General features: G+C 47.7%; 1 protein-coding gene across 3 annotated transcripts in view; it reads left to right on the plus strand.

Annotated features, from left to right (window-relative positions):
* The first annotated feature begins 6,602 nt into the window (after positions 1–6,602).
* Positions 6,603–24,846, plus strand: part of Matn2 (matrilin 2) — a 124,247-nt gene continuing 106,003 nt past the window's right edge. For 2 of the 3 annotated variants that reach the window (XM_005072655.4, XM_013115329.3), the window contains exons 1-2: positions 6,604–6,834; positions 22,032–22,193. In XM_005072655.4, coding sequence (XP_005072712.1) covers positions 22,055–22,193 — 139 coding nt within the window. In that variant the 5' untranslated portion in view covers positions 6,604–6,834; positions 22,032–22,054. Of the gene's footprint in view, positions 6,835–22,031; positions 22,194–24,846 lie in introns of all 3 variants that reach the window. The other variant, XM_013115330.3, reaches the window with a different exon arrangement.

Raw genomic sequence — 24,846 nt, forward strand, 5'->3', positions numbered from 1 at the left:
CTCTTAACCTCTGAGCCATCTTTCCAGCCCGCCTATGGAGCACACTAAGGCAGACCCACTGAAGTCACAACTGGAGGAATGTTTACTATGTGTGCATGCGTGTGCGCGCGTACATGTGTGCGCATGGGCACGAAGACGTGTGTGTGTGTGTGTGCGAGTGTGCATGTGTGCTTGCATGCATGAGGGTGCGTGTGTGTGCACATGCGTGTGCATGGGCGTGCATTGTGCATGTGTGTGTATAGGAGAGTGTGTGTATGTGTGTGTTGACTTTTAGAAGAGAATCAAAGGTCATAGGAAAAGGACATCAACCCACTAATTAAAGGATTGATCGCTGAAGAAAGGTCAAAGGTCAAAGGTGAGAGCCTTGCTAATACTCTGCTTAAATTTGAGATTAAAAAAAAAAACCAACTCAGCTCTTACTATTCTTGCGATGTGTCCCTTTCATGTGAACTTAATTTGTGTGGATTTAACTTGTGAATCCCTGAATGGGGAACTTGTAGATGAGTCTTCGTTGTCTCCGGGATTTTCTCCCTTTCCCTGTCGCTGTATCAATAAAGCAGTGGGTGACAAAATCTGAACCCTGAGACCTTAGGTGTCTAGAGGGAATCTGAAAGAGAGTGTGCAGCTCAAATGCAGTTTTTACACACTTACTGAAGTCCCCGAGCGACTGGGCTAAATAGTCTCTGTCCTTCATACTTTGAGATCACCTCCACGGAATTCCAGAAGGCAGGCCATGGGAATTTCTCCATGTCAGGCCCCTGTGTTCTTGTACAGAAATCTCCACCAGCAGATAATCTGGGGTAGAGCATTTGTCTAGTTCACAAGGCTCCAAGTTCGATACCTAGGCACTGCTTGAGTCATTGATTTTTGTATCCCGAAGACTCCCCCAACTCTCATGTTCATCCTTATGGTTCTGTAGACTGTGCCTTGGCGTGTTTCTATGTAGCAGGCTCTCAGCAAATGGGTCTGACTTTGCTTTTGTCATTCCACCTGGATGCCTTTTGTTTTCTGATAGAATAGTGAATGATAATGATGAGTTAGGGAACTTCCTCCCTTCCTTCCTTCCTTCCTTCCTTCCTTCCTTCCTTCCTTCCTTCCTTCCTCTCCTTTTTAAAGATGTATTTATTATGTATACACTGTTCTGCCTGCACACCAGAAGAGGGCGCCAGATCTCATTACAGATGGTTGTGAGCCACCATGTGGTTGCTGGGAATTGAACTCAGGACCTCTGGAAGAGCAGCCAGTGCTCTTAACCTCTGAGCTATCTTTCCAGCCCCCAGGAAGTTCCTCTGTATTTCTCCTTTGTGGGGTATCTTTTCTTGGGGTTTTATAATTTGTTAGATATGTTTTCTGCTTCTGTGGAGAAGATTGTGTGGGGCTTTGTCCTTTAGCCTGTCGGTATGTTACATTATATTTAAACATTGTCCTGACAATCTTTCTACCCCTATGAAGCAGTATTGCTTCACTAAGCCTGATTGGGAAGGCTGAGCTCTTGTAGCAGGTTTGCTCTAAGAAAAACCAAACAACCAACCAAACACAAAAACTCATCTGGGGCTGGAGAGAGAGTTCAGCAGTTAAGAGCACTGGCTGCTCTTGCAGGAGACTAGAATTCCATTGAATCCACATGATGGCTCATAACCATATAACTCCAGTTCCAGGAGAGCCAACACACCCTCTTCTGGTCTCAAAAGGCATCAGGCATGCATGCAGATATGTATATAGGGGTGTGTGTGTGTGTGTAGGCAAAACACTCATGCACATGAAATAAATGAATCTTTTTTTTTTAGAAGTCATTGTATTTTTTTTTAGTATTTTATTTATTTATTTATTTATTATGTATACAGTCCTCTGCCTGCAGAGGGCACCAGATCTTATTACAGATGGTTGTGAGCCACCATGTGGTTGCTGGGAATTGAACTCAGGACCTCTGGAAGAACAGTCAGTGCTCTTAACCGCTGAGCCATCTCCCCAGCCCGAAATAAATGAATCTTAAAAAAAAAAAACACCCTTTCAACTCTTCCAGAATTTGATTTTATTGCATCTTCTTCCACTGTTTTTTTTGGAGACTTCACCATCAATGAAATGGTCCACTTTATTGCACGGCAGATGTTTTTTCCATCTGGTGATGTACGTGAGGTTCTTGGCAGGTAATCACATTATTCTTTCCATTAACTATTTGTATTGTTTCTCCTTCTGTTGGACTCTGGTACTAGCCGTGTCACTGTTGGCTTTCATGGGCAAGGGAGGATGTGGGAAAGTCTTCGCAGCTGCTATTTTGTTATTCTCCGGCCTCTCCTTGCTAAGCTCTGCCAGGGCTGGGTGGTGTGTGTGTGTGTGTGTGTGTGTGTGTGTGATAGGACAGATGGATATAGTCACTGCCCAAGTATCTCACAAGCTGATTTTAACAGCAGGCAGCCAGTGCATAGACTCAGTAATGTCTTTGAGGGAAGATAGATATAGACCACTTGGTGCCCGTTCTTTGGAGGTTTTGGATGGGAAGACCGTAATGTGTTTCCAGGTGATGGTTCTACACAGGTCAAGGTCCAATTGCTTACAGACTCCCCTGCACTCTCTTGTCTCATTCTACTCTTCGTTTCCACGGATACCACAAGCTCTGAACTCCCGGGTTAAAGCTGAGAAGTCCCCGCCAAGCGTGGCGTAGGGCAAGTTTTGTAAAGAAGTGAAAAGCTTGCCTTCATCCTCAGGACCTGGGTTCGCTCAGGACTCCACAAAAGCATCTGAATCTGCGGAAGCTAGAGAGATGACTCAGAGCTTAAGGTTCCATACTGCTCTTGCAGAGCACCGGAGTTTGGTTTCCCAGTACCCACGCTGTAGAGCTCACAGCTGTCTGTAACTTCAGCTCCAAGAATTCAATTCCCTCTTCTGGCCTCCTGATGCTGCACTTGTGCAAAAACCCATACCGCACTCACATATATAATATATATAATTAAAAATTAAAATTAGCCGGGCATTGGTGGCACACGCCTTTAATCCCAGCACTCAGGAGGCAGAGGCAGGGGGAATCTCTGTGAGTTCGAGACCAGCCTGGTCTACCAAGTGAGTTCCAGGACAGCCTCCAAAACAATACAGAGAAATCGTGTCTCAAAAAACATAACAAAAAATAAAATAAAATTCAATCCTTAAAAAAAATCCCCAAACCAAAACATTGGAATCCATAGGTTGGGGACACGGCTCAGTTGGCCAAGTGCCTGCCTTGCAAGCATGCATGAGGAACTGAGTCAGATCCTCAAAACTCAGATCAACAACAACAAAAAACCCAGGCATGGTGATAAGTGCTTGTATTCCCAAGCCCCGGGGAAGCAGGAGACAGCGGATCCCTGGAACTAGCAGGCTGGCCAGGCTAGCCTGAGCAATGTGAGACCCTATCTAAGTGAGTTCTCAGTCATCAAGAGACCCTGTGTGGGAAACCAAGGCAATCAACTTCTGAGCAATGCAATCCCCGTAAATGTGAGACCCTGTCTAAGTGAGTTCCCAGTCATCAAGAGACCCTGTCTAAGTGAGTTCCCAGTCATCAAGAGACCCTGTCTAAGTGAGTTCCCAGTCATCAAGAGACCCTGTCTAAGTGAGCTCCCAGTCATCAAGAGACCCTGTCTAAGTGAGTTCCCAGTCATCAAGAGACCCTGTCTAAGTGAGCTCCCAGTCATCAAGAGACCCTGTCTGGGAAACCAACGCAATCAACCTCTGAGCAATGACAGTCAGGGTTGTCCTCTGGCTCTCCACAGGCATAACCATGCATTAAACACGCCCCACCACACACACACACACACACACACACACACACACACACACACACACACCTTGAGGAACAATCTACATTTGAGCCCTTCATAAGTTTGAGGCCTATCTGAGATGACACACTCCCTCCAACTCCAAATAGACCCTGTGCTAGTTTGCTTTCTATTTCTGGGATTAAAAAAACAAACAAAAAAAAAACAAAAAAACCACTGATCAAAAGTAACTTCAGGAAGAAAGAGTCTATTTGGCGTATATAACCTTGGTTCCAGTCCATTGAGGGAAGTCAAGATGGAAACCTGGAGACAGGAACTGAAGCAGAGAGCATGCAGGAGTGCCAATTACTAGATTTCTCCATGGCTTGTTTCTTTTATTTACTTGTTTTCATTTTTTTTCTTCAGGATAGGGTCTCTCTGTGTATCCCTGACTGTCCTGGAACCTGCTCTCTGTAGACGAGGCTGTCCTCAAACTCAAGAGACCCGCCTGTCTCTGCCTCCCAAGTGCTAGAACTAAAGATGGGTACCAGTAAGCCCCAGTCAGCTTGCTTTTAAAAATAAAACCCAGGACTCGCTGCCCAGGAGTAGTACCACCCACAGTAGGCTGAACTCTCCCATATCAATCATTAAACAAGAAAAACAAAATCCCCCCACGAGTTTGCCTACAAGCCAGTCTCATGGAGGCATCTTCTCAGTTCCTTCTTCCCAGACGAATCTCGCTTCTATCAAGTTGACAAAACAACTAATGAGCTCTCCAGACCCTCGTCAGAGACTGATCTAACAAGTCATCTCTCAAGCCCCCAGATCCTACTGCCTTCAAGTCTTGTTTCTCGTGTGGGGCCCCATGTAAGTTAGAAATCTTAGCCCAGGCTTCTTCTGAATGCGGCTTCCGGTGCATCCGCAGTGGAGCCTCATGCAGGAAGGGCGGGTTTGGGCTTTTCCTCCAACAGCCTTTCTCATCAACTTGCCCTGCATCCCTGCACTGGAGGTACCAGAGAGGTAAACCATTGCTCTGAGTATGTATTTCAGGACACTGAACTTGCATTCCAGTCACCACTTTTATTTATTGATTGATAGACCTGAATTGCGTCCCTCGAGGTGGAGAACCATTCGTCTGACCCCTTTGCCTTGTTTGCCCTCAGCCCTACTCCACCCAGAGGTTTCCGATTCCGAAGAATTCCCATGGAACTCCCCAGAGGGTGGGAAACACCCATTCTTGCTGGCACAAACCAGATAATGGGGATCGTTATTAAGCCAGAGCTTCCTTAAAAATCGGAAGGGTTTCCAGATAGCTATTGTTTCCCTGGTAAATCCCTCAATCCTACGGGTGTCTTGGAGCAGAGACACACATTTTTAAAACACAAGTTTCCACAATTTGTCACTTTCCCAGCCCCTCAGTGGTTTCCACTGGCTTTAACTCAGGGTGAACTTTCCTCAGTGGGATCCGAGACCAAACATTTCCTGAAGACTTTGCTCCGTTTTCTGATCTCAGTCTTCTTCCTCCCAAAGACGGAAAGGAAAACATTTTTTAACTGGTGCAGACTGCGAGCAGCATCCTGTGGGCCAAACGTTCAGGTGAGGAACACAGAAGGGTTACTCCCTGCTTGTTTCTTGGCCGGAAGGCCAGAGTGTGTTAACCCTTTGTTTGTTTCTGTTGCTTTGCTTTTGACTGCCTCACCGTGGCACCCTAGCAGGCCTGGAATCACCATGGAGACCACACTGCCCTCATACTCACAGAGATCCACTTGCCTTTATCTCCTGGGCTCTGGGACTGAAGGTGTGCACCGCCACCAGGGACTGTGGATGGTATTTTTAACTACCCACCCCTGGAACTTTGGGAAGGAATAGGCCTTGTGCGTGACACTTAACTTGTATTCTAGGGACCCCCTCTCATCGAATAGCAATTGATGGGTACTAAGAAAACACAGGCAAAAGCAGACACACACACACACACACACACACACACACACACACACACACACACACACACACCCGGAGGACTTCAAAGTAGTTAGCTGGTGATTCTCCCTGGTGTTTTGCTAAAAACCGGGATGGGGTTTAGCAGTTGGGTGATAAAATTCGGGGGTTTTATTGGGAGATGTCCGGGCCTACTGTAGAGTCCTGTCCTCCCAGATGTAGTAGAGAGGGTGTGTGTGTGGGGGGGGGGTCAGCTTGGTTCCCTGCTACTGATCAGGCCCGCTTTCTGTGTCCCTCCAAGGAGGGCCGCTCTATCAGGTGAGGTTTCCCTCCCTTAACAAAGTTACAGAAATCTTGCCCATAATTTCGTTAAGTCTTGCCTGAACTAGACTTTGCTCCTTCAGGGGAGGAATCTCGATTCTTCATCTTGGCATCCTCTTCTCCTTCCCCACCCCAGGGGCTGGTCCAAGGCCAGTGGATACTGTTAATATGGATTGGCGCTGGTGGGGCGGTCCTAAACTGCCCAGACAAGCTCCTGGCGCTTGTCACAAGTCGTCTTCAGTTCTCACCATTTCCCATCATCGTGGTCGATGGATGCCCCCTGCAGAAAATAGCCCCCCGATTCAGGTTATAGGACTCCCGCTATGCCTCCTGTTACCAGGAACCCCCGCCACCCCCGACCAACGAACGAGCTCCTAAAGCCTCCGGTTACTCCTATCTCTGGGGACTCATCCATCCCACTCTGGCTGGGGACGCATAGGGAGAGTGAGGTTGGCAGTAGGCAGGGAGCTCAGCCACGGTTCCGGGCTGGGGGCTGTCTGCAGGGTTGGGCAGCTCTGGCCGCCGCCTCTCCCCGCCTTCCCCATCCCCAAAGAGGACACCCCCTCCTTCCGCCCGCCCGCTCCCCACCCCCGCGCGGTACCGCCTCCCCGCGCCGCCCTCGCCCAGAGCCTCGCAGGCAGCCAGCAAGCGCGGGGAGCGCTCTGGGATGGGACTTGAAGGCGGCGGCTCAGGACACGGCGTTGGCGCGGGCTTCTTCGTCGCGTCTCGGGAGCGGTGCTCCAGGGGCGCTGCGGTCCTCGGCGGGGCGAGGCGGCGAACGACCGAGACAGACCCGTGCGACTGCGCCCCTGCCTCGCTTTCCCGGTGCCGGCGGCGGTGGCTGCAGGTGAGCGCGGCGCGCCGCCCCGGGCGCGGACAGACCGACCCACCGACCGACAGACGCGCACGGCGCAATCGGGGAGCCGCTGTCCACTGGGGAGAGTGGGAGAGGGAGGTGACGCTGCCGGGTCCCCCTTCGGCAGGGAGAAGTCCCGCCACGCCGGGCCAGGCGCGGGCGCACGGCGCCGCAGCGGCCCCTGAGTGCCCCGCGAGGGCGCTGTGCCCCGCCACAGGGACACCCAGACACGCTCGCTCCACACCCACTAGGGAATGGGGACTTGTTGAACGGTATTGTGGTCCTATCCATCAGGTAGAAAATGACTCGGTTTCCCCTGTAGACTGGAGTCCCCAGGCCAGGGTCGTCTGGATTTCCTTTGCGTTCTCTGTAACTGCTCCGACTTCCTTGCAATGCGGGAAGAGGGCATTTTGTGGTAGTTGCTGGAAACCCGGAGCGCAGTTTGGGGAGAGGGCAGAAAAACATGGAAACAACCCCAGGTTAGATCTCCAGGAGTAGGTGTATTGGAAGATCCTCAGCTCTGGGACATGCTTCCACCACCCTGAACAAACCCAATTACTAGTCAACAGTGATAACGATGGCACTCCCACAATGCGTGTGCAGAATACACATCTCCTTGGCCTTTGAGGGATGGACAAGGAAGAGGCTGCTGAGCCCCGATGAAGAACAGATACTTGGGAGCCAGTCCGCCGCGTTCAAACCCCAGCTGCCAGGTTTAAAGGCTGGAGTACTTGGGGAGAACCAACAACGGTTTACCTCCGTTTCCTCATCCATCTGGAGGGGATTAAACGAGATTTGACAGAAGTCCAGGGAGTAGTTCTAGAAGTCTCCTTCGGTTAGTGATCTCCACCACCCACCCACCTTTCTGGAAAAATGTAAAGAGTCCACATGGACACTGAATTCACCCCCTCCCCGCCCCCATTCTAGGGGAAAGCCTCTTGAGGGATGCATGAATATGACAGGTAGTTTGTACGTGTAAATGGTGTTTTTGTGCCCAAGTCTATTTCAGGACCATTCCCTTTGTCTGCTTTCAAAGGGATAGTTTCACAAAGCCAGTCAAGACCCCGAGGTGGGTTTGTGTCCTGGGAGGCTTCCCCTATGCCTCTGAAGTTCATTCTCTTAGAAACCTCGCTGAAGGCTAATGCCTGCAGATTTTCATCTTCTGTTTCTCCCTGTTCCTATTTTTATTCCAGTTGATAGAATTTAGCCTCAAGCCTCCAAACCACCAGCCAGCTCTTTTTCTATAAATCAGGGTTCTGGAGATCCTGGCTCCTGAGTACAGACCCAGGCAATCAGAAGCCAACAGGCCAGAGGTACCATAGCATAATTGAAGTCTGAAATACCTTTGGGCAACTGGCAGGCTCTAAACTCCTACTAGCTGAGACTATCCATCCATCTCTGACAGCAGAAGGCTAGGTGAAAACTGGGCATGGTGATGTATGCTATAATCCCAGAACTTGAAATGTAGAGAGGCCAGGGGATCAGAAGTTCAAGGTCATCTTGGTTAAATAATGAGTCCAAAGCCAACCTGGACTACAATGAGACCCTTTCTCAAAAAAGAGGAGGTGGAGGAGGAAGAGGAAGAAGAAAGACAGACAGACAGACAGAGAGAAAGAAAAGAAAGAAAGAATTGAAATGAGGCTTAAGATTTTAGGACAGGCAATGAGATGTTGCTCCTTGAAAGACAGGGAAGGGACATCAACTACTGTAGAGTCTGGGGGGGGGGAAATCAGTTTGCCTAGAAGCAATTTTCATCGGCAACTAAGAGAAGGCACAGGGAGATATGGGGGTGGCGAAGGAGAGACGGAGAGAGGGCATCTCTCAGGGAAAGCTGGCCCAGTGAGCTGTGACTAAGGAGAGCTGGGATTGGTAGAGCTCTGTGGAGAAGCAGGAACAGCCAGGGCAGCAAACACCTCTCTAGGAATCCCCCCAGGATTTGCTTTCCTGGTTCTGTACCATGCACAGCCTCCTTTCCTGGGAGCCCCAGTTCTCTGGGGGGAAAGCTCAGCGGGACTCCCCTCCCTGTTTAATGTGAACATGGGGTGATGCCCAAGACTATGGGGATGGCTGGTCCCCCAGAGAGTTGTGCACTGTGGTGTTGCTAGGAAACAGTGCTGGATGCTCTTGCAAGAGTCCGGTGAGCCCCTTGGAGCTCCAGCCTATGAGGTCACCTTTGAATTCTGCAGTACAGTTCAGCAGCCAGACAGTCACCACAGCCTGAAGGTGGCTTAGTGGCGGGGCTGGGCTAAGCCCTCTGCCATGCATGTTCAGTAGTGAAAATGACAGTGGCCTGGACAGATGAGGGGAACTACTGTTCTTGACATCTGAAGGGGTTGGGTTCCATTGCCAGAGCCTCACACGGGAAAGGACTTTTAAAGGTGACGCGGGCCCTGTGCCTCAGTTCCCTCGTCTGTAAATCAAAGAGTAGCATTGTTGGGAAAAGCTAGTGCACAGGGAATGCTTAACACTGAGGCTAACCCTGAGCGGAAATGCCTGGTACTCACTGTCTATATTTGTCAACACCTTGTCCTCGGTTAGACCACTCATCAAACAGGAGATATACTTCCGTGGGTTATGTCGTAGGTTCCGAGGGTCAAACGTAGTTAATGTGAGTTTGTCCGGTACCCTAGGTTGCTGAGTGAGTTGGTTGAAACTGAAAATTTCACAAAACAGCTGTGTGTGTGTGTGTGTGTGTGTGTGTGTGTGTAGTCAGTGACTAAGCAGGTTTGAAGTTCTAAGACCGCTGGCAGAGGGAGTCACTGTCTACCTGTGGATGTGCCTACCAGACTCACTGATTGCCACTTAAGGTTGTTGGAGTTCCTCCCAAGGCTGCTATAGCACAGTCACCGCAGATGTAACGGCTTCATGCTAATTCATTATCTTGCGGCCCCGGAGCTCAGAAGTGGAAATGGATCTCAAAGGGGCTACATGGAAATGCCAGCCGGGCACCTTCTTCATGTTGGTTCCAGGGGAACATGGCCCCTCCTGTAGTTTGGCTTCTAGGACTGACTGCATGTTTTGGCTCCTGGTCTCTCCTCCATTTTCAAAGGCAGGAGTAACATCTTCCAGTCTCTCTGTCCTGTTTCCCTCTCTGTCTCTCTCACCTCCCCAGTTGGTCTAACCCCTACCTGCCCTCCCTTCCTGCTGCCCTTCTCCCATAACTGTCTCTCAGATTCTTGTAATTACATTTGAGCCCAAGAGAAAACTGAAGGAGATGAGCTCACTTCGCCATCTCAAGACCTTGAATCATCCATTCCAGCTAAGTGAGCCCTGGGCTTCTTAAACTCAGACTAGAAATAGCTTTTGTATGTTCTCTATTCTTTGACTAACCACAATTTTTGTTATTTATTTGTTTGTTTTTTGAGACAGGGTTGCCCTGTGTAGACTTGACTATTCTGGAACTCACTCTGTAGACCAGGCTGGCCTTGAACTCACAGAGATCCACCTGCCTCTGCCTCTCCAGTGCTGGGATCAAAGGCGCGCACCACCACCGCCTGGCTCAAATATTAGTTTCTGGAAGTAAACCTTTTATGATGTGTACATGTATAAAGTGCTCAAATCCAGGGTGCTCCTGCATGAGGACATGTGTATAAAACAACAATCTAATTTATCCACAGAATAACCGCAGCACCCAGACCCCCTCATACCCACGTTTGTGTGCCAATCGTTCTGTGTAACCACCATACTGATGTCTAGGACTATAGATTAGCTTTATATTTTTTCGTTTGTTTGTTTGCTTTTTGTTTTTCAAGACAGGGTTTATCTGTGGCTTTGGAGGCAGGCCTGGAACTAGCTCTTGTAGACCAGGATGGTCTCAAACTCAGAGATCCGCCTGCCTCTGCCTCCTGAGTGCTTGGATTAAAGGCGTGTGCCACCACCACCCAGATAGCTTTGTGTTTTATCTTGTTCATTATTAGTAACTTACCATGCTTGCTGTATATTATGTTATACACTAAGTAGTGAGTCCTTCCTACTACTACAGACTATTCCACCATGTTACATTTTATCTGCTCAGCTGTTAAGGGCTGTGTAAGTTATCCCCACTGACATTTTATTTTCAAAGGGTGATAACCTACCCGGTACCTCAGCTGTCCTAAACTCCATTCAAGCGAGAATGAAGACACCGAGTGGAGTTACGGGTCTGCCGTGGAAGGTTAATGCTGAAGTACGCACACATGCTGGTAGTGTCCGTGGGGAGTTGCAACGCAGGGCCAGGTTATAGGGTTTTAAATGCAGAGCAGAGAAGTCTAGATTTGCTTCTTTGGGATGTGAGAGCCGCTTTTGTCGCGCAGGGGTGTGGTAAGGCTGATACTATATCGGCAAGATGGAAGCTAGCACTCCTGCCAGAGGGGGATTGATTTGCAAACAATCCATTCATTAGGATTAGGTTCAGCTGCAAAATGCAGAAAGGGCCAAAATAGCAGGTGTTTGGTGATTTTTTTTGTTTTGTTTTTTCCCTGTTGTTGTTTTGAGGTCTTTCAAGACAGGGTTTCTCTGTGTCTTGGCTGTCCTGGAACTCACTCAATGGACCAGGCTGGTCTCAAGCTCATGGAGTTATATCTGTCCCTGCTTCCTGAGTCCTGGGATTAAAGGCTTGTTCTACCATGCCTGGCTAAAATAGCAGGCATTTAAAAGAGGAAGATTACTTGTGTCTTGGGTGTCTGGGGGCCGGGAGTCCCAAGCGGTTGTGGGGTCAGGGACCTACCTTCCTTGTTTCTTTTGCTGGGTATGACTTCCAGTCCTGTGGAGCCTTAGAGCTCAAGATAATTGTTCAGTCCCCAAAGGGGATGCTCTCACTAGGAGTTGAGAAAGCACGCACAGGAAGCACGCCATGCTCAGATCCCAGGTGTCAGGTGTGCCTCTGACCCTCTGAAGTGCGCTTAGGGACCAGGCAGAGCAAAGGCAGAATCAGGGTCACCACTCTGGCACCTCATGTGGCTACTTGGAAAGTGGGGGTTCTGCAAGCAGGGAGGTGGGGTGCAAAAGGAACTGGGATTGACTGGCAATGTCTGCCGAGGCCTTTACAGTTTCATTGTGACTGCGTGTCAGACCTGTGTCTGTTGGGGACAGACAGGAAGACATAGGCATAGAGACAAACTCCGGGCAGAAACCCAGACTCTGCCTGAGACTGAAGAAGGGAGAGACAGTGGACACATTAGTTACCATGTGTATCCAAATGCCATGATGGTTTACCCCAAATGTGATTGCTTGCAAGAGAAGGAGTAGACTTACACGTGAGTCCTTGAAGGGAGTTTTGTCAACTATTTTGAGCCAAGTATTGTTCAGGGAAGGTGTGTTCAGGTTAAACCCAATTGTGGTCGTTTTGGGTGCATATAGAAATCAACTGTGAGAAAAAAAAATCAACTGTAAAAATGCCAAAAATTTCCACTTAGAATTCAGTAATTAGTCTTGAGTATGTAACACCATGATGACTGGAGCTGAATAACGCCAATGGGCAATCCTGCCAGCATAAGTTCTGGGCACTAAACTTGGGTCCTCTGGAACATCAATCAGCAAGTGCGCTTAACTCCTGAGCTATCACTCGGTCCCTTAAGGGTGATTTTAAAAGAGCGACACACAATGTGTAGCTTCCTTGTCTAGAGTATGAATTCAGAACATACTGAGAATGTGATGGCCTTTATGGTCTATAAATTAGAGCTGTTGGCCTGGGATAACATTTCTAGTGACGTATAATGTACGCATTCAAAACTGGCTGTGTCCCAAACAGCCCAGAAATGGAGATGGAGAGAGCTTCAGAAGGCGTCTTTAGTGAACATGTCATCTGTGTGAAAGAGTCACGTAGCAATCGGAAACATCGTTTCATGAAACAGAGAACTTTGTTTCAAAGAATATTTTTTTGTCAGCTGGGCGGTGGTGGCAGATGCCTTTAATCCCAGCGCTCAGGAGGCAGAAGCAGGAGGATCTCTGAGTTTGAGGTTAGTCTGGTCTACAGAGTGAGTTCTAGGTCAGCCAGGACTACAAACAAACAAACAAACAAACAAGCAAACAAAGAATATTTTTCATCAAAAAGGACTATTTTACAACTTTAAAATGTTTCTAATATGGCTCTGTGACAACTGACATGTTACTCTAGGAATTTTGCTAGTTCATCTTTCGTCTTTAAAAAGTGTATGTTTAGGCTGGTCAGGAAATTGCACCCAAGTAAAGATAAATGGCCTGAAGTGTAGACTGTGCGACTCCATGGACCGCAGCTTCCACCACAAGATTCTCCTTTTGTTGTTGTCCCTTTTTGTTTCTGTTCTGTTTGGTTTGGTTTGGTATTTTTTGGTTTTTCTTTTAATTCGGGAGGGTTGCAAAGGCAGATTTGAAGGGAGAGGGAGCTAAGTGGGGGTTGGAATGCATGATGTGGAATCCACAAAGACTCAATAAAAGTAAAAATATTTTTAATAAAAAAAGAAATTACATACTAGGGGCTGGAGAGACGGCTCAGTGGTTAAGAGAGCTTGTTCCTGCAGAAGAGTGCAGTTCCCAGGACCCACGTGGCAGCACACAGCCACTTGTGACTCTAGTTCCATAGGATCCGACGCCCTCTACTGACTCCCGAGGGCTCGATGGGAGCAAAACATTCATAAACATAAAATACAATAAATAAATCTGAGTTTTAAAACTTCATTTCAAAATGAAATTTCATGTGGGGTTCCCTGCCATTAGGAAAATGAGAACCTTCTAGTAGAGCTGCCCACATTTGGGCAAACACAATGAGTAAAAGACACGGGCTGGAGCAACCAGTGTGCTTTGACACTTATTGATCTTTTATCGGCTAGGCACTTATCCGACACGTTGATTATCTAAAGACTTATTTACAGAACTTGCAGCCCAGCATTTGGGGGGCAACGGGTGACAGGGTGTCATCCCCGAAAGACAGCTCGTGTCTAGGAAGGAAGAGATTCATCGTAGCAAGAAGAACGAATGAAGTGCTTTAGACCCCAGTTGGGAGCTCGGGGTAAATGTGAAGACGTCCGTATTGGAGAGACGGCCCAGTGGCCAGTCATGGAGGGGTATGAATGTCACATATGTTCAGCGAGGCCATCGACAGACCTCAAATGAACGCAGGAGCCGCACGGAGGACATCACAGCAGCGTCTGTGAGGGTCCAGGCGCCTAAGGTCTGGGCTGCAAAAAAATGGCTGCAGCCACGGAAGCAGCGAGGAGACGGGAAGGAGGCAGAGAACGGAAAAGGGAGCTTGTGCGTTCTCGAACGCAGTCAGGATGCCGAGGGCAGGTGGCAACTGGTTTGCAGTTACTGGTCTCGGTGTGGACAGCTAGGCCAAGGGGTGGCCTTGGCTTTGAAAGGCTCAAGGGGGAAATGAGCTCGTGTCTGGACAAGCGGAGTCGGATGGAAGTCACAGACAGTCATATCAGGTCATAAGAGCCAGGCTCTAAAATTCCGAGTTGCCCTTGTATCCCAAGCAGGGCATGGCAGTTCTGAAAATGTGTGGGAGGAAGAGAGGAGAGGCCTGACTATGACATTGATTCTCAGCCTGGTCTGGTTATCTGTGAAGGCAGAGTCACGCGTCCATGTGTGCGCTGACAGACATCTGTGAGGCATGCACCTGCTGACGTGACGTCTCTCTCTGACTGCCTGAGAGGTGGCAGGGGCAGAGTGTTCATGGTGTTACCAGCTAATTAGTTCTGAGTCCGAGGAGGGTGTGTGGTGCTCCATCCACAGAGGTGACGTCTTACCCGCTTTGCAGGGTGATGGCGGGGAGCAAATGAAATGATAGTTTGCAAAATGCCTGGTTTCCCCGTCTGGCCTGTCGTAGGCATGACATAAACTCTAGTGTCCTTCCCACTTTTTCCCTTAGTTACCTTAGAAAATTTCTTTTTTTTTTTTTTTTGGTTTTACGAGACAGGGTTTCTCTGTATTGTTTTGGAGGCTGTCGGTCCAGCCCAGCCTCGAATTCACAGAGATCCGCCTGCCTCTGCCTCCCGAGTGCTGGAATTAAAGGCGTGCGCCACCACCGCCTGGCTGTTACCTTAGAAAATTTATTGTTTGTGTTTGTGTGAGTGTGTGTATGTATTTGTGTTTTATGTACATGTATATGTATGTATTTGTGTGTATGTGTCTATGTATGTGTATTTGTGTATATATGTATATATATATGTATTTGTGTGTTATGTAGTTGTGTGTATGTATTTGTGTGTCTGCATGTATTTGTATATGTATGTATTTGTGTGTTATGTAGTTGTGCATTTGTATGTATGTATGCATGTATGTATTTGTGTGTCTGCATGTATTTGTGTATATGTATGTGTATTTGTGTATGTCTGATTGTGTGTATGTATGTGTGTGTATGTATTTGTGTGCATGTATGTGTGTGTGCATCTGATTGTATGTGTGTATGTATGTGTGTGTATTTGTGTGTGCGTCTGATTGTATGTGTGTATGCGTGTATACATGTATGTGTGTATGTATGTGTGTGTATTTGTGTGTGCGTCTGATTGTATGTGTGTATGCATGTATACATGCATGTATGTATGTGTGTGTATGTGTGTGTAATGTGTGTATACATGCATGTATGTATGTGTGTGTATGTGTATATGTAATGTGTGTATGTGTGTATACATGCATGTATGTATGTGTGTATGTGTGCATGTAATGTGTGTATGTGTGTATACATGCATGTGTGTATGTGTGTATGTAGGTGTGTGTATGCGTGTATACATGCATGTATGTATGTGTGTGTATGTGTGTATGTATGTGTGTATGTGTGTAGGTGTGTGTATGCGTGTATACATGCATGTATGCATGTGTGTGTATGCATGTATACATGCATGTATGTATGTGTGTGTAGGTATGTGTGTAGGTGTGTGTATGCGTGTATACATGCATGTATGTATGTGTGTGTATGTGTGTATGTATGTGTGTATGTGTGTATGTAGGTGTGTGTATGCGTGTATACATGCATGTATGCATGTGTGTGTATGTGTATGTATGTGTGTATGCATGTATACATGCATGTATGTATGTGTGTGTAGGTATGTGTGTAGGTGTGTGTATGCGTGTATACATGCATGTATGTATGTGTGTATGTGTGTATGTGTGTGTATGCGTGTATACATGCATGTATGTATGTGTGTGTAGGTGTGTGTATGCGTGTATACATGCATGTATGTATGTGTGTGTAGGTGTGTGTATGCGTGTATACATGCATGCATGTATATGTGTGTATGTAGGTGTGTATGTACGTAAGCACATATGTTGGGGGTGAGAGAACAACTTGTGGGAAATGGTTCCCTTCTACCACATGGCCTTGGGGGTAGAACTTAGATTGTAAGGTTGGCAGCAAGTGGCCTTTACCCACTGAGCCAGCCCCCAGCCCCCCACTTTCTTATGTGAATGGGGATGAGCATTGCCTGTAGATGTCTTCAGTGTAGCAGGATTCTCGTGCAGGGGGGGGTTGGGGGGGCTTCTTTAGGTAGAGACACGACTTTCACGTCATGCCTCTTACTGACCGCTAGTTAAAGCCCAGGGGATTATGACCCACTCCCGACTCCGGAGGGATCCTGCTTTCCCAGCCAGTCAGAACAGTGATGTTCCCAAGAACCAGGGCAGCCTCCTCTCTCTGCCCCAGCCTCCAAACTGCATGAAAGAACCCATTGTCTCGCAGAAAGAAGGAAAAATGGCTAAAACAAAAGTCAAAGCGCTTGTCTCATTTAAAACACTCTTTCTGTGCTCCCCGGGGGTGTCACTGCCCACCCCAGACCCCACGGACCTCTGTTTCCCACACAAGCGTCTCCTCATTTGCTCAGAGTTGAAAGGACTGTCCTCAAGAGCCGTTTCATTTTCCATCCAGAGATGACGCGTGGTCTCCAGATGCCAGCAGCTGTAAATGCCAAACCCAGAAGCCACCACTGACCCGAGGACACGCATCAGCTTATTATGTAAAAAATCTGTATTGTCTGATACTAATGATGCCATTATTATGTATTTATACGAATCCTTTATGGTTTTATTAGCATATGTAAATGATATGTAGCAATGGGTTCACTGGGACTTTTTATTCACGTATCCAATGCACTTGGACTACATTTGCTCCCGTGACGACTTTCTCTCCCCTCCCACTAGTCCTTTTCTTCCTAGCTAATACCTTTTCTACTCGAGTGTCTGAAATCTTTAGTGGGGCTCACTTGGAGATGGAGGGTAACCTTGTAGAGTTGGTTCTTCCCAACCAGCCAACTATCTCCAGGCTTCAGAAGCAAGCACTTGCGTTTCCTGAGCCATCTCACTGGCCTTTGTGTCTTTGTGTGTGCCTGTCTGTCTGTCTGTCTGTCTGTCTGTCTGTCTGTCTGTCTGTCTGTCTGTGTGTCTGTCTGTCCCTCTCCCCCCCCCTGTTGTGTTGTGTGTCTGATATTTACAGGAACATGTGTTAGGATAAATCTCGAGGGTGGACCTTGAGTGGGGAACCTTGGCGGATTCCACGTTGGGTGAAGTTGACCAAGGAGGAGGGACAAAGGCGCCAGGCAGGCAGAGCTTAAGTGAGAAGTTTTGTTAGAAGGGGCGGAGGGAGGTAAAGAGACACAGAGCCAGAGAGAGGACAGAAGACAAGAGGGAGACAGGGAAAGTCCTGTCTGCCCCAGGGGAACATGGGGGAAGAGAGAGGGAAAGAGAGGAGCAGGGAAAAGAGAGAGCAAAAAGAAAGCCTAAGTGGTTGGGGGTCTGACTTTTAAAGGGGTCCTTTGCACCTGCGTGCAGACTACACAGTCATGGAACCCTGGGCTGACCAGGGTACTGCCCGAGCGCACTCTGCCGGGTGACAGGGGCAAGCCAGCATAATGCCTGAGTCCTTACACAACATGGGAAGCTTACAATGACTGCACCACCGGAGGCAACCATTAGCTGCCTAGACATCCTCAGGGAGAGACAGGACCTGGGAGCTTGTCTCCCCTCCATGGGGGGATATTGACAGGCCCACCCAAACCTGTGCAGGTCTTGTGTTAAGTAACTGCAGGTGCTGAGAGTTCACGCCTGCCACAGCCTCACCATGCCCGGAAGACAGCGTTCCACGACGTTCCGCCCCTTCCTCCAGCTCTTTGATGCCGTCCCTTTATTTTTTTTTAATGGATTTTTGAAGTTTAACTTACAATGCAATTCGTTAATCTTAAAGGGTAAAATTTGATAAATGTCAACAAGTACATCGCTCCACCATAAGCATAATGTAAACACATCCAGAACCTCCTCGGTTTTCCTTTGGCCCCTCCACAGCTGGTTTCCTTTCCTTGCCACAAGCCCCTGGAATAAACTGATCTGCTTCCTGCCATGTAGTATTTTTTTTGCCTTTTGTTGAATTTCGTATAATCAGAAGAATTCAGAACACAGTGGTTTTGTGTCTGGTTGCTTCCATTTGGTGTGAGATCACTCCTCTAATAGCTCTCTGGAAGTCCATTGTGTGGATGTGTGGTAATTTGTTTCTCATTCATCAGCTGATAGTCATAGGGGTGTTTCGGGTGTTCAGCTTGTAGAAATACAGTCTCTGTAAGCATCCGAGACACAGTTACTGTGTGGTTGCATGATCTTGTGTGACAAGGATCCGGGCTGATAGAGGACAATGCGTTTGATTTTCCTGCCGTTGAGGGGTTTCCCAGGGTGTGGGGGTCCCCTCAAGTCGTGGGTGAATAGAGACCTTGTGATGTATTTTTGCGAGGGGTAACTTTGCAAGAAACTGTCAAACTGTATCCCAAAGTGACACATTGTTGCATTTTTTTTTTTTAACAACAAAGCATGAGGGTTCCATCGTGGAAGGGAGAGGCTCTTTCCTGTGGAAGAACATTTCTCGAACTCTCAGCATTTCCATTCTTGGTCTTAATTTCCCAGTTGCCTATTGTTCTTTGTCTAGGGTTTAGGCCCCATGAGCATTTCCCATTCCGTGTTAGCATGTCCACTGGGGGTGGGTGGCATTAAGGTTTTGTTTAGGCAGCCTTGAGATTTCATGGGTGTTACCTCTCTAACATTTCTAGGAGTCACAACCTCACCGTAAATTTCTTGTCTTTCTGGCCTTTACTGTCTTTTCACCCCATCTTCCACAGTGACTCCTGAGCCTGCTGTGCAAAAAAAAAAAATGTGTTATACATGAGCCAGCTGGGATCGGACACCACACATCTCTTGATCTCTTAGTTGTGGTTTTTTTCTCTAATGACCTCTGTTGCAAAGAGATGTTTCTTTGATAAGGAGTGAGAACTATACTTATCTGTGGATATAAAGATAAAAATTTAGAATGTAATTGGGAATTGTGCCGGTTTAGGAAAATTGTGTTTAAACCATTTTTAATCTTAGAGCAGCACCCAGCATGGAGGTGCATGCCTTTAATCCAAGCATTTGAGAGGCAGAGGTAGGAGGATATCTTTGTGAGTTGGAGGCCGGTCAGAGTTATATAGGAGACCCTGTCTCAATAAATTCTAGCTAGGCATTGGTGGCGCACACCTTTAATCCTAGCACTCAGAAGGCAGAGGCAGGAGGATCTCTGTGAGTTCGAGGCCAGCCTGGTCTAGAGAGTGAGTACTAGGACAGGCTCCAAAGCTACAGAGAAACCCTGTCTAGAAAGAAATAATCTAAAAATCATGGTGCAACATGTGTATATAATTGGCTCAAATGCTCAATGATAAGAATAGCAACAGCGCATGCCTTTAATCCCAGCACTCGGGAGGCAGAGGCAGGCTGATCTCTGTGAGTTCAAGACCGGGCTGGACCGACAGCCTCCAAGACAATACAGCGAATCCCTGTCTCATAAAACCAAAAAAAAAAAAAAAGCAACAGAACAGCTGCTGGGGGTGGCTCAGTGGGTAAAGGGGCTTGCCCTGAGCCTGATAACCTGAATTCAGCTCATATATTCATTTGTGGAACAAAACAGATTGAACCGGAGGACATCCTACTACTTGAAACAAGTCAGACACATAAAGATAAAATAATAGCCAGTCGCTTATAGATAGCACCACACATTTAAAGTGTTGTATCAAATTGTGTGATGATTATCAAGAAGTTATGGAAGCAGGCAATAGATTTTAAGGTTAAGTAAAGAGGAAAGGGCTGGAGAGATGGCTCTGCAGTTAAGAGCTCTGGCGGAGGACCAGGGTTCAGTTCCCAGCACCCACATGGAGACTTACAGCTCAGTGCCACAGGATCTGCTGCCCTCTTCTGAACTCTAAAGGTATTGCAGTCATGTGGTGCACAGACATACATGCAGGCAAAACACCCGTGCACACAAAGTAATTCTTAAAAAAGAAAAAAGTAAGAGGAGCGAGATAGTTTAAGTTTTCTTATTTTTCCTTTTCAGAAGGGATCTCAGGGTTAAACTATTTAAATGGGGGAGACAGACAAGTGACCGGTCATAAATGAAGCCTGATGAGTCACAAGATTTAGGCAGATTACTTTTTTTAATTACTAAGCGAGAATCCAATCACTTAGTATTTTCCAGGTCTTTAGCCCAGTGCCTGGCACATAGTAAACACTGAATAGACAGTGTCTATTTTTTAAAAAGATTTACTTAGCCGGGCGTTGGTGGCCCACGCCTTTAATCCCAGCACTTGGGAGGCAGAAGCAGGCGGATCACTGTGAGTTCGAGACCAGCCTGGTCTACCGAGCAAGTTCCAGGACAGCCTCCAAAGCCACAGGGAAACCCTGTCTCGAAAAAAAAAAAACCAAAAAAATAAAAAATTAAAAGATTTACTTATTCATTATGTATACAGTGTTCTGCCTGCATATATGCCTGCAAGCCAGCAGAGGGCGCCAGATCTCATTATAGATGGTTGTGAGACACCATGTGGTTGCTGGGAATTCAACTCAAGTCCTCTAGAAGAGCAGACAGGGCTCTTAACCACTGAGCCAGTCTCTGGTTTTTTTTTTTTTAAGTATGGTTCTGATGCTAAGTAACAAGTGGGCTGGCCTTAGCGGTTGGCAGGCCTGAGTTCGTCAGCAGGTCAGTTCCTAAAAGCAATTTGAGGAACCATGTCTCAGTTACTCTGGGTTGTGGGAGTTCTTTGTCCTAATTCTTGGAACTGCTCTTTTTTGGGGGACAGTTTGGATTTCTGCTAACTGATGCTATACGTGACCTTGGGGCAAGCTGGTTAACCTCACTGAGCCTTTGGGAATGTAGGGGGAATGTTAGCTAATGAAACAATTATATGTGACTGGTATGGGGACCCAGTCTAGCAGAGTCCCAGCCTTAGTCACTGTGCCATGCTCCTCCTTAATAAGTGTATACAGGTTGGGTGTGGTGGAACGCAAGAAACTGAGGCAGGGGGATGACAAGTTCAAGGCCAACCTGGGCTACTTAGCAATGCTCTGCCAAAATAAAAAAGGATGCAGGAGGCTGGGGATGAGGGTATAATTGCCCCTGTTATAATACCCATGTCAGCGCCACACTGATTTCTACGGTCACTTTGCCTGTTAACTTGTATAATCTGCTATTGATGGGCAGAAAGACCATTATTATTATTATTATTATTATTATTATTATTATTATTATTATTATTGTTATCTTGGTTTTTTGAGACAGGGTTTCTCTGTATTGTCTTGGAGGCTGTCCTGGAACTCACTCTGTAGACCAGGCTGGCCTCGAACTCACAGAGACCCGCCTGCCTCTGCCTCCCGAGTGCTGGGGTTAAAGGCGTGCACCACCAATGCCCGGCTCAGAAAGACCATTATTACCTGGAATCATCAGACGTCCCCTCCTCCTTTTCAAATCTACCCATGACTACTTGATAATAAATTAAGTTGATAAAAGCCTTCAAAGATAGGTTGGTGACCCAAGGCAATGACGGTTTCTGTCAGTTCAAGAGTACTTAGATGCCAGGTGGCGGTGGCGCATGCTTGCAATTCTAGCACTTAGGAGGCAGAGACAGGCAGATCTCTGTGAATTCTAGGCTAGCCTGATCTACAGAGCTAGTGCCAGGACATCCAGGGCTATACAAAGAAATCCTGTCTCAAAAAAAGAAAAAAAAGAAAGAAAAGAAGAAGAAGAAAAGAAAAACCCAAAAAAAACCCACACAAACAAACAAAAAGCAAGCCCCCCCCCCAGTATCCCAGAGGACCTGGGCATCCTCAAGTTTGGAAGGGTTAAACAGACAAGTGGCGTTTGTTTGGGATCTGAAAAATCTGGGCAATGGGGCTGCAGCACCCTGACATGAGGGACATGCAGAGATCTCATGTTTCTTTCTTGTGTTGTATTACAGCCACACCCCTGCTCCCCTTGAATATGGAGAAGATGCTGGTGGCGTGCTTGCTAATGCTTGGGCAGTTCCTTGTTCTGCCGGCTGGAGCCAGGGATCGTCCCCAAACCAGGTTCCCCTCCAGAGGCCGCCATGTCCGGACGCACCCCCAGACTGCACTGCTGGGTGAGCGAGGGGGCACCTGCAGCAGCTCGCAGTGGTGTGGACCCTGGAGCATCCTGGACTAGAGCACCCTGACTGGGGGGACTCTTGCCTCTGGGTCCTCTACTGGCTGTGCTGGGGATGGGGGTGGGGGGGGCTGGGATGGGGGCTGGTGTGGGGTGGGGAGGAGTGCCTCTGGACTGAGGATGGGAAGTATCCAGTTTTTCAGGTTACAGTTAAGCTTCTTCTATTTTAAAGCCTTGGGTTTAATGTGAGCTCATGACTTTGCTCCATTACACAGGGGCAAAGAGTTTTCTTCTGGCCCGGGGTGGTGGCACACGCCTTTCATCCCAGCACCCAGCACTCGGGAGGCAGAGGCAGAGGCAGGCAGATCTCTGTGAGTTCGAGACCAGCCTGGTCTACAAGAGCTAGTTCTGGGACAGCCTCCAAAACTACACAGAGAAGTCCTGTCTCCAAAAACAAAACAAACAAAACAAAACAAAAAACCCAAGAAACAAACAACAACAATAAAAAAAGAGTTTTTCTCTGAAAATGTCCCTGATGGACTTACCTGGACAGGGATGCTATGAGAAAAAAAAAGTGTATTAAACTTGTCTGGATAAGTCCGTCCATATTCCAGCATAGGCGGTATGGGGGAAAAGCAGGCGTGACAGAACGGAAGGAAAGTGGAAGGTCCCGGTTATTTCCATCTAGTGAACATGCTTTCTCCAGAAAGAAAATGTCACAAAACATAGCGGAATACCCACAAACTGTCTGGTTTGACAAGCAGGCTGGCCAACTGTGGTGATATCTTGTTTGTGCTGTAACAAATAAAGCTTGAATGAAGATCAGAGGGCGGAGCCAGGCACTGGTTAACCATAGAGGTCTGGAGGTCTGTGCAGACAGACAGGAAGTGACGTGGCTGGGTGGAGAGAGGAAGTACAAGGTGAGAGGAGACCAGGGCTCGCCCCTTCTTCAGCTGATAAGTTGGCGAGGTAAGAGTTGGTTGTGGCTTACTCCTTTGTCTCTCTGGTCTTTCAGCATTTACCCTGATATCTGGCTCCGGGTTCTTATTATTTTTGATGAATTAGAACCCGTGCAACAGCCAGTGTAGCGAGAACATATTTTGGCGTGGACCTGGATTAAGTCCAGCTGCTAATTTTTGCTGGGTGACTTCTCTGAGGGCTCGGTTTCCTTGTCTGTAAAATGGGCACAGAAACGTTGACCTTGGAGCATTTTCCAGGGAGTCAATGAGGCTGTTTCTGTAAATTCTACATGTACAGTAAACATTGGCTTTAGCATACGTCTGCATGACAGTCTGTGAAGACACTTTATGTTTATGGCTTGTGGGCAGCTGGTAGAGCCTGGGCCCTTTGGACACATACTGTGGTGACCACGAGTTGCAGTCCAGGGACCAAAGGACTGAAAAGCCCTGTTCTGATGGGGTCTTTAGTCTCCCGAGAGACCCGGTGCATACATTGAAAAGAACTGGGAAATGTTTAGCATTGATTCCAGGGTCAAAACAAAAAGCCATTTCAAGATATTTATATGATTAACATGATATGTGTCTAAGTATACATAAATAACTGAATGTATCCTGATGCTTCTTATGTCGCCATCTGTGACTGCACGGTTGGGCTTATTTTACTTTTTTATGATGTTAGGGACGGAACCCTGAGCCTTTCACATACTAGGGACGCATGGCATCATGGGGCAGTGTCAGAAGCCCCACAAAGAGTTTTCATTAAGGCTAGTTTGGGGGATGAACCATCCCCAGCTTGACTGGGAAAGCATAAACCTTCTCTTTTCTTCTCTTGGCTCCAAGTCTGTCTGTCTCTCTGTCTCTCTCTCTCACACTCATCAGTCTCTGAACTGGTAATGCTAAAACTTCTGAGCCAAGAGGTAGACACCTATTTTGCTAAAGGCATTGGTCCCTGTGTGACAGTTTGAATGAGAATGGCCCCATGGGCTCACACGTTTGCTGGTTTGGTTCCCAGTTGGTGAATTGTTTGAGAAGGATCAGAAAGAGTAGGAGGTGTGTCCTTGTTGGAGGGGGTGTGTCCTTGTTGGAGGGGGTGTGTCCTTGTTGGAGGGGGTGTGTCCTTGTTGGAGGAGGTGTGTCCTTGTCGGAGAGATGTGTCCTTGTTGGAGGGGTTGTGGCCTTGTTGGGGAGGTGTGTCCTTAGTGGAGGATGCGTGTCCTTGTTGGAGGGGGTGTGTCCTTGTTGGAGGAGCTGTGGCCTTGCTGGAGAGAATGCGTCCTTGTTGGAGGGGTTGTGGCCTTGTTGGGAGTGTGTGTCTTTATTGGAGGGGGTGTGTTCTTGTTGGAGGGGGTGTGTCCTTTTTGGAGAGAATGTATCCTTGCTGGAGGGGTTGTGGCCTTGTGGAGGGGTGTCCTTATTGGAGGAGGCGTGTCCTGTTGGAGGGGGTGTGTCACTGGGGGGTGGGCTCTGAGGTTTCAAAAGCCCACTCAATTCCCAGTCAACTCTTTCTCTGCCTCTCACTGTGGAATCGCATGTACGCTCTCAGCTACTGCTCCAGTGCCGTCTTGTCTATTATGCTCCCTACCATGATGACCATGGACTAATCCTCTGAAACTGTGAGCCCCAGTTAAATGCTTTCTTTTATAAGAGTTGCCCTGAAGCTGGGCGGGGGTGGTGCACGCCTTTAATCCCAGC

Source organism: Mesocricetus auratus, unplaced genomic scaffold (assembly GCF_017639785.1).
Source record: "Mesocricetus auratus isolate SY011 unplaced genomic scaffold, BCM_Maur_2.0 Super-Scaffold_100023, whole genome shotgun sequence".
In the NCBI taxonomy this organism is placed as follows: domain Eukaryota; kingdom Metazoa; phylum Chordata; class Mammalia; order Rodentia; family Cricetidae; genus Mesocricetus; species Mesocricetus auratus.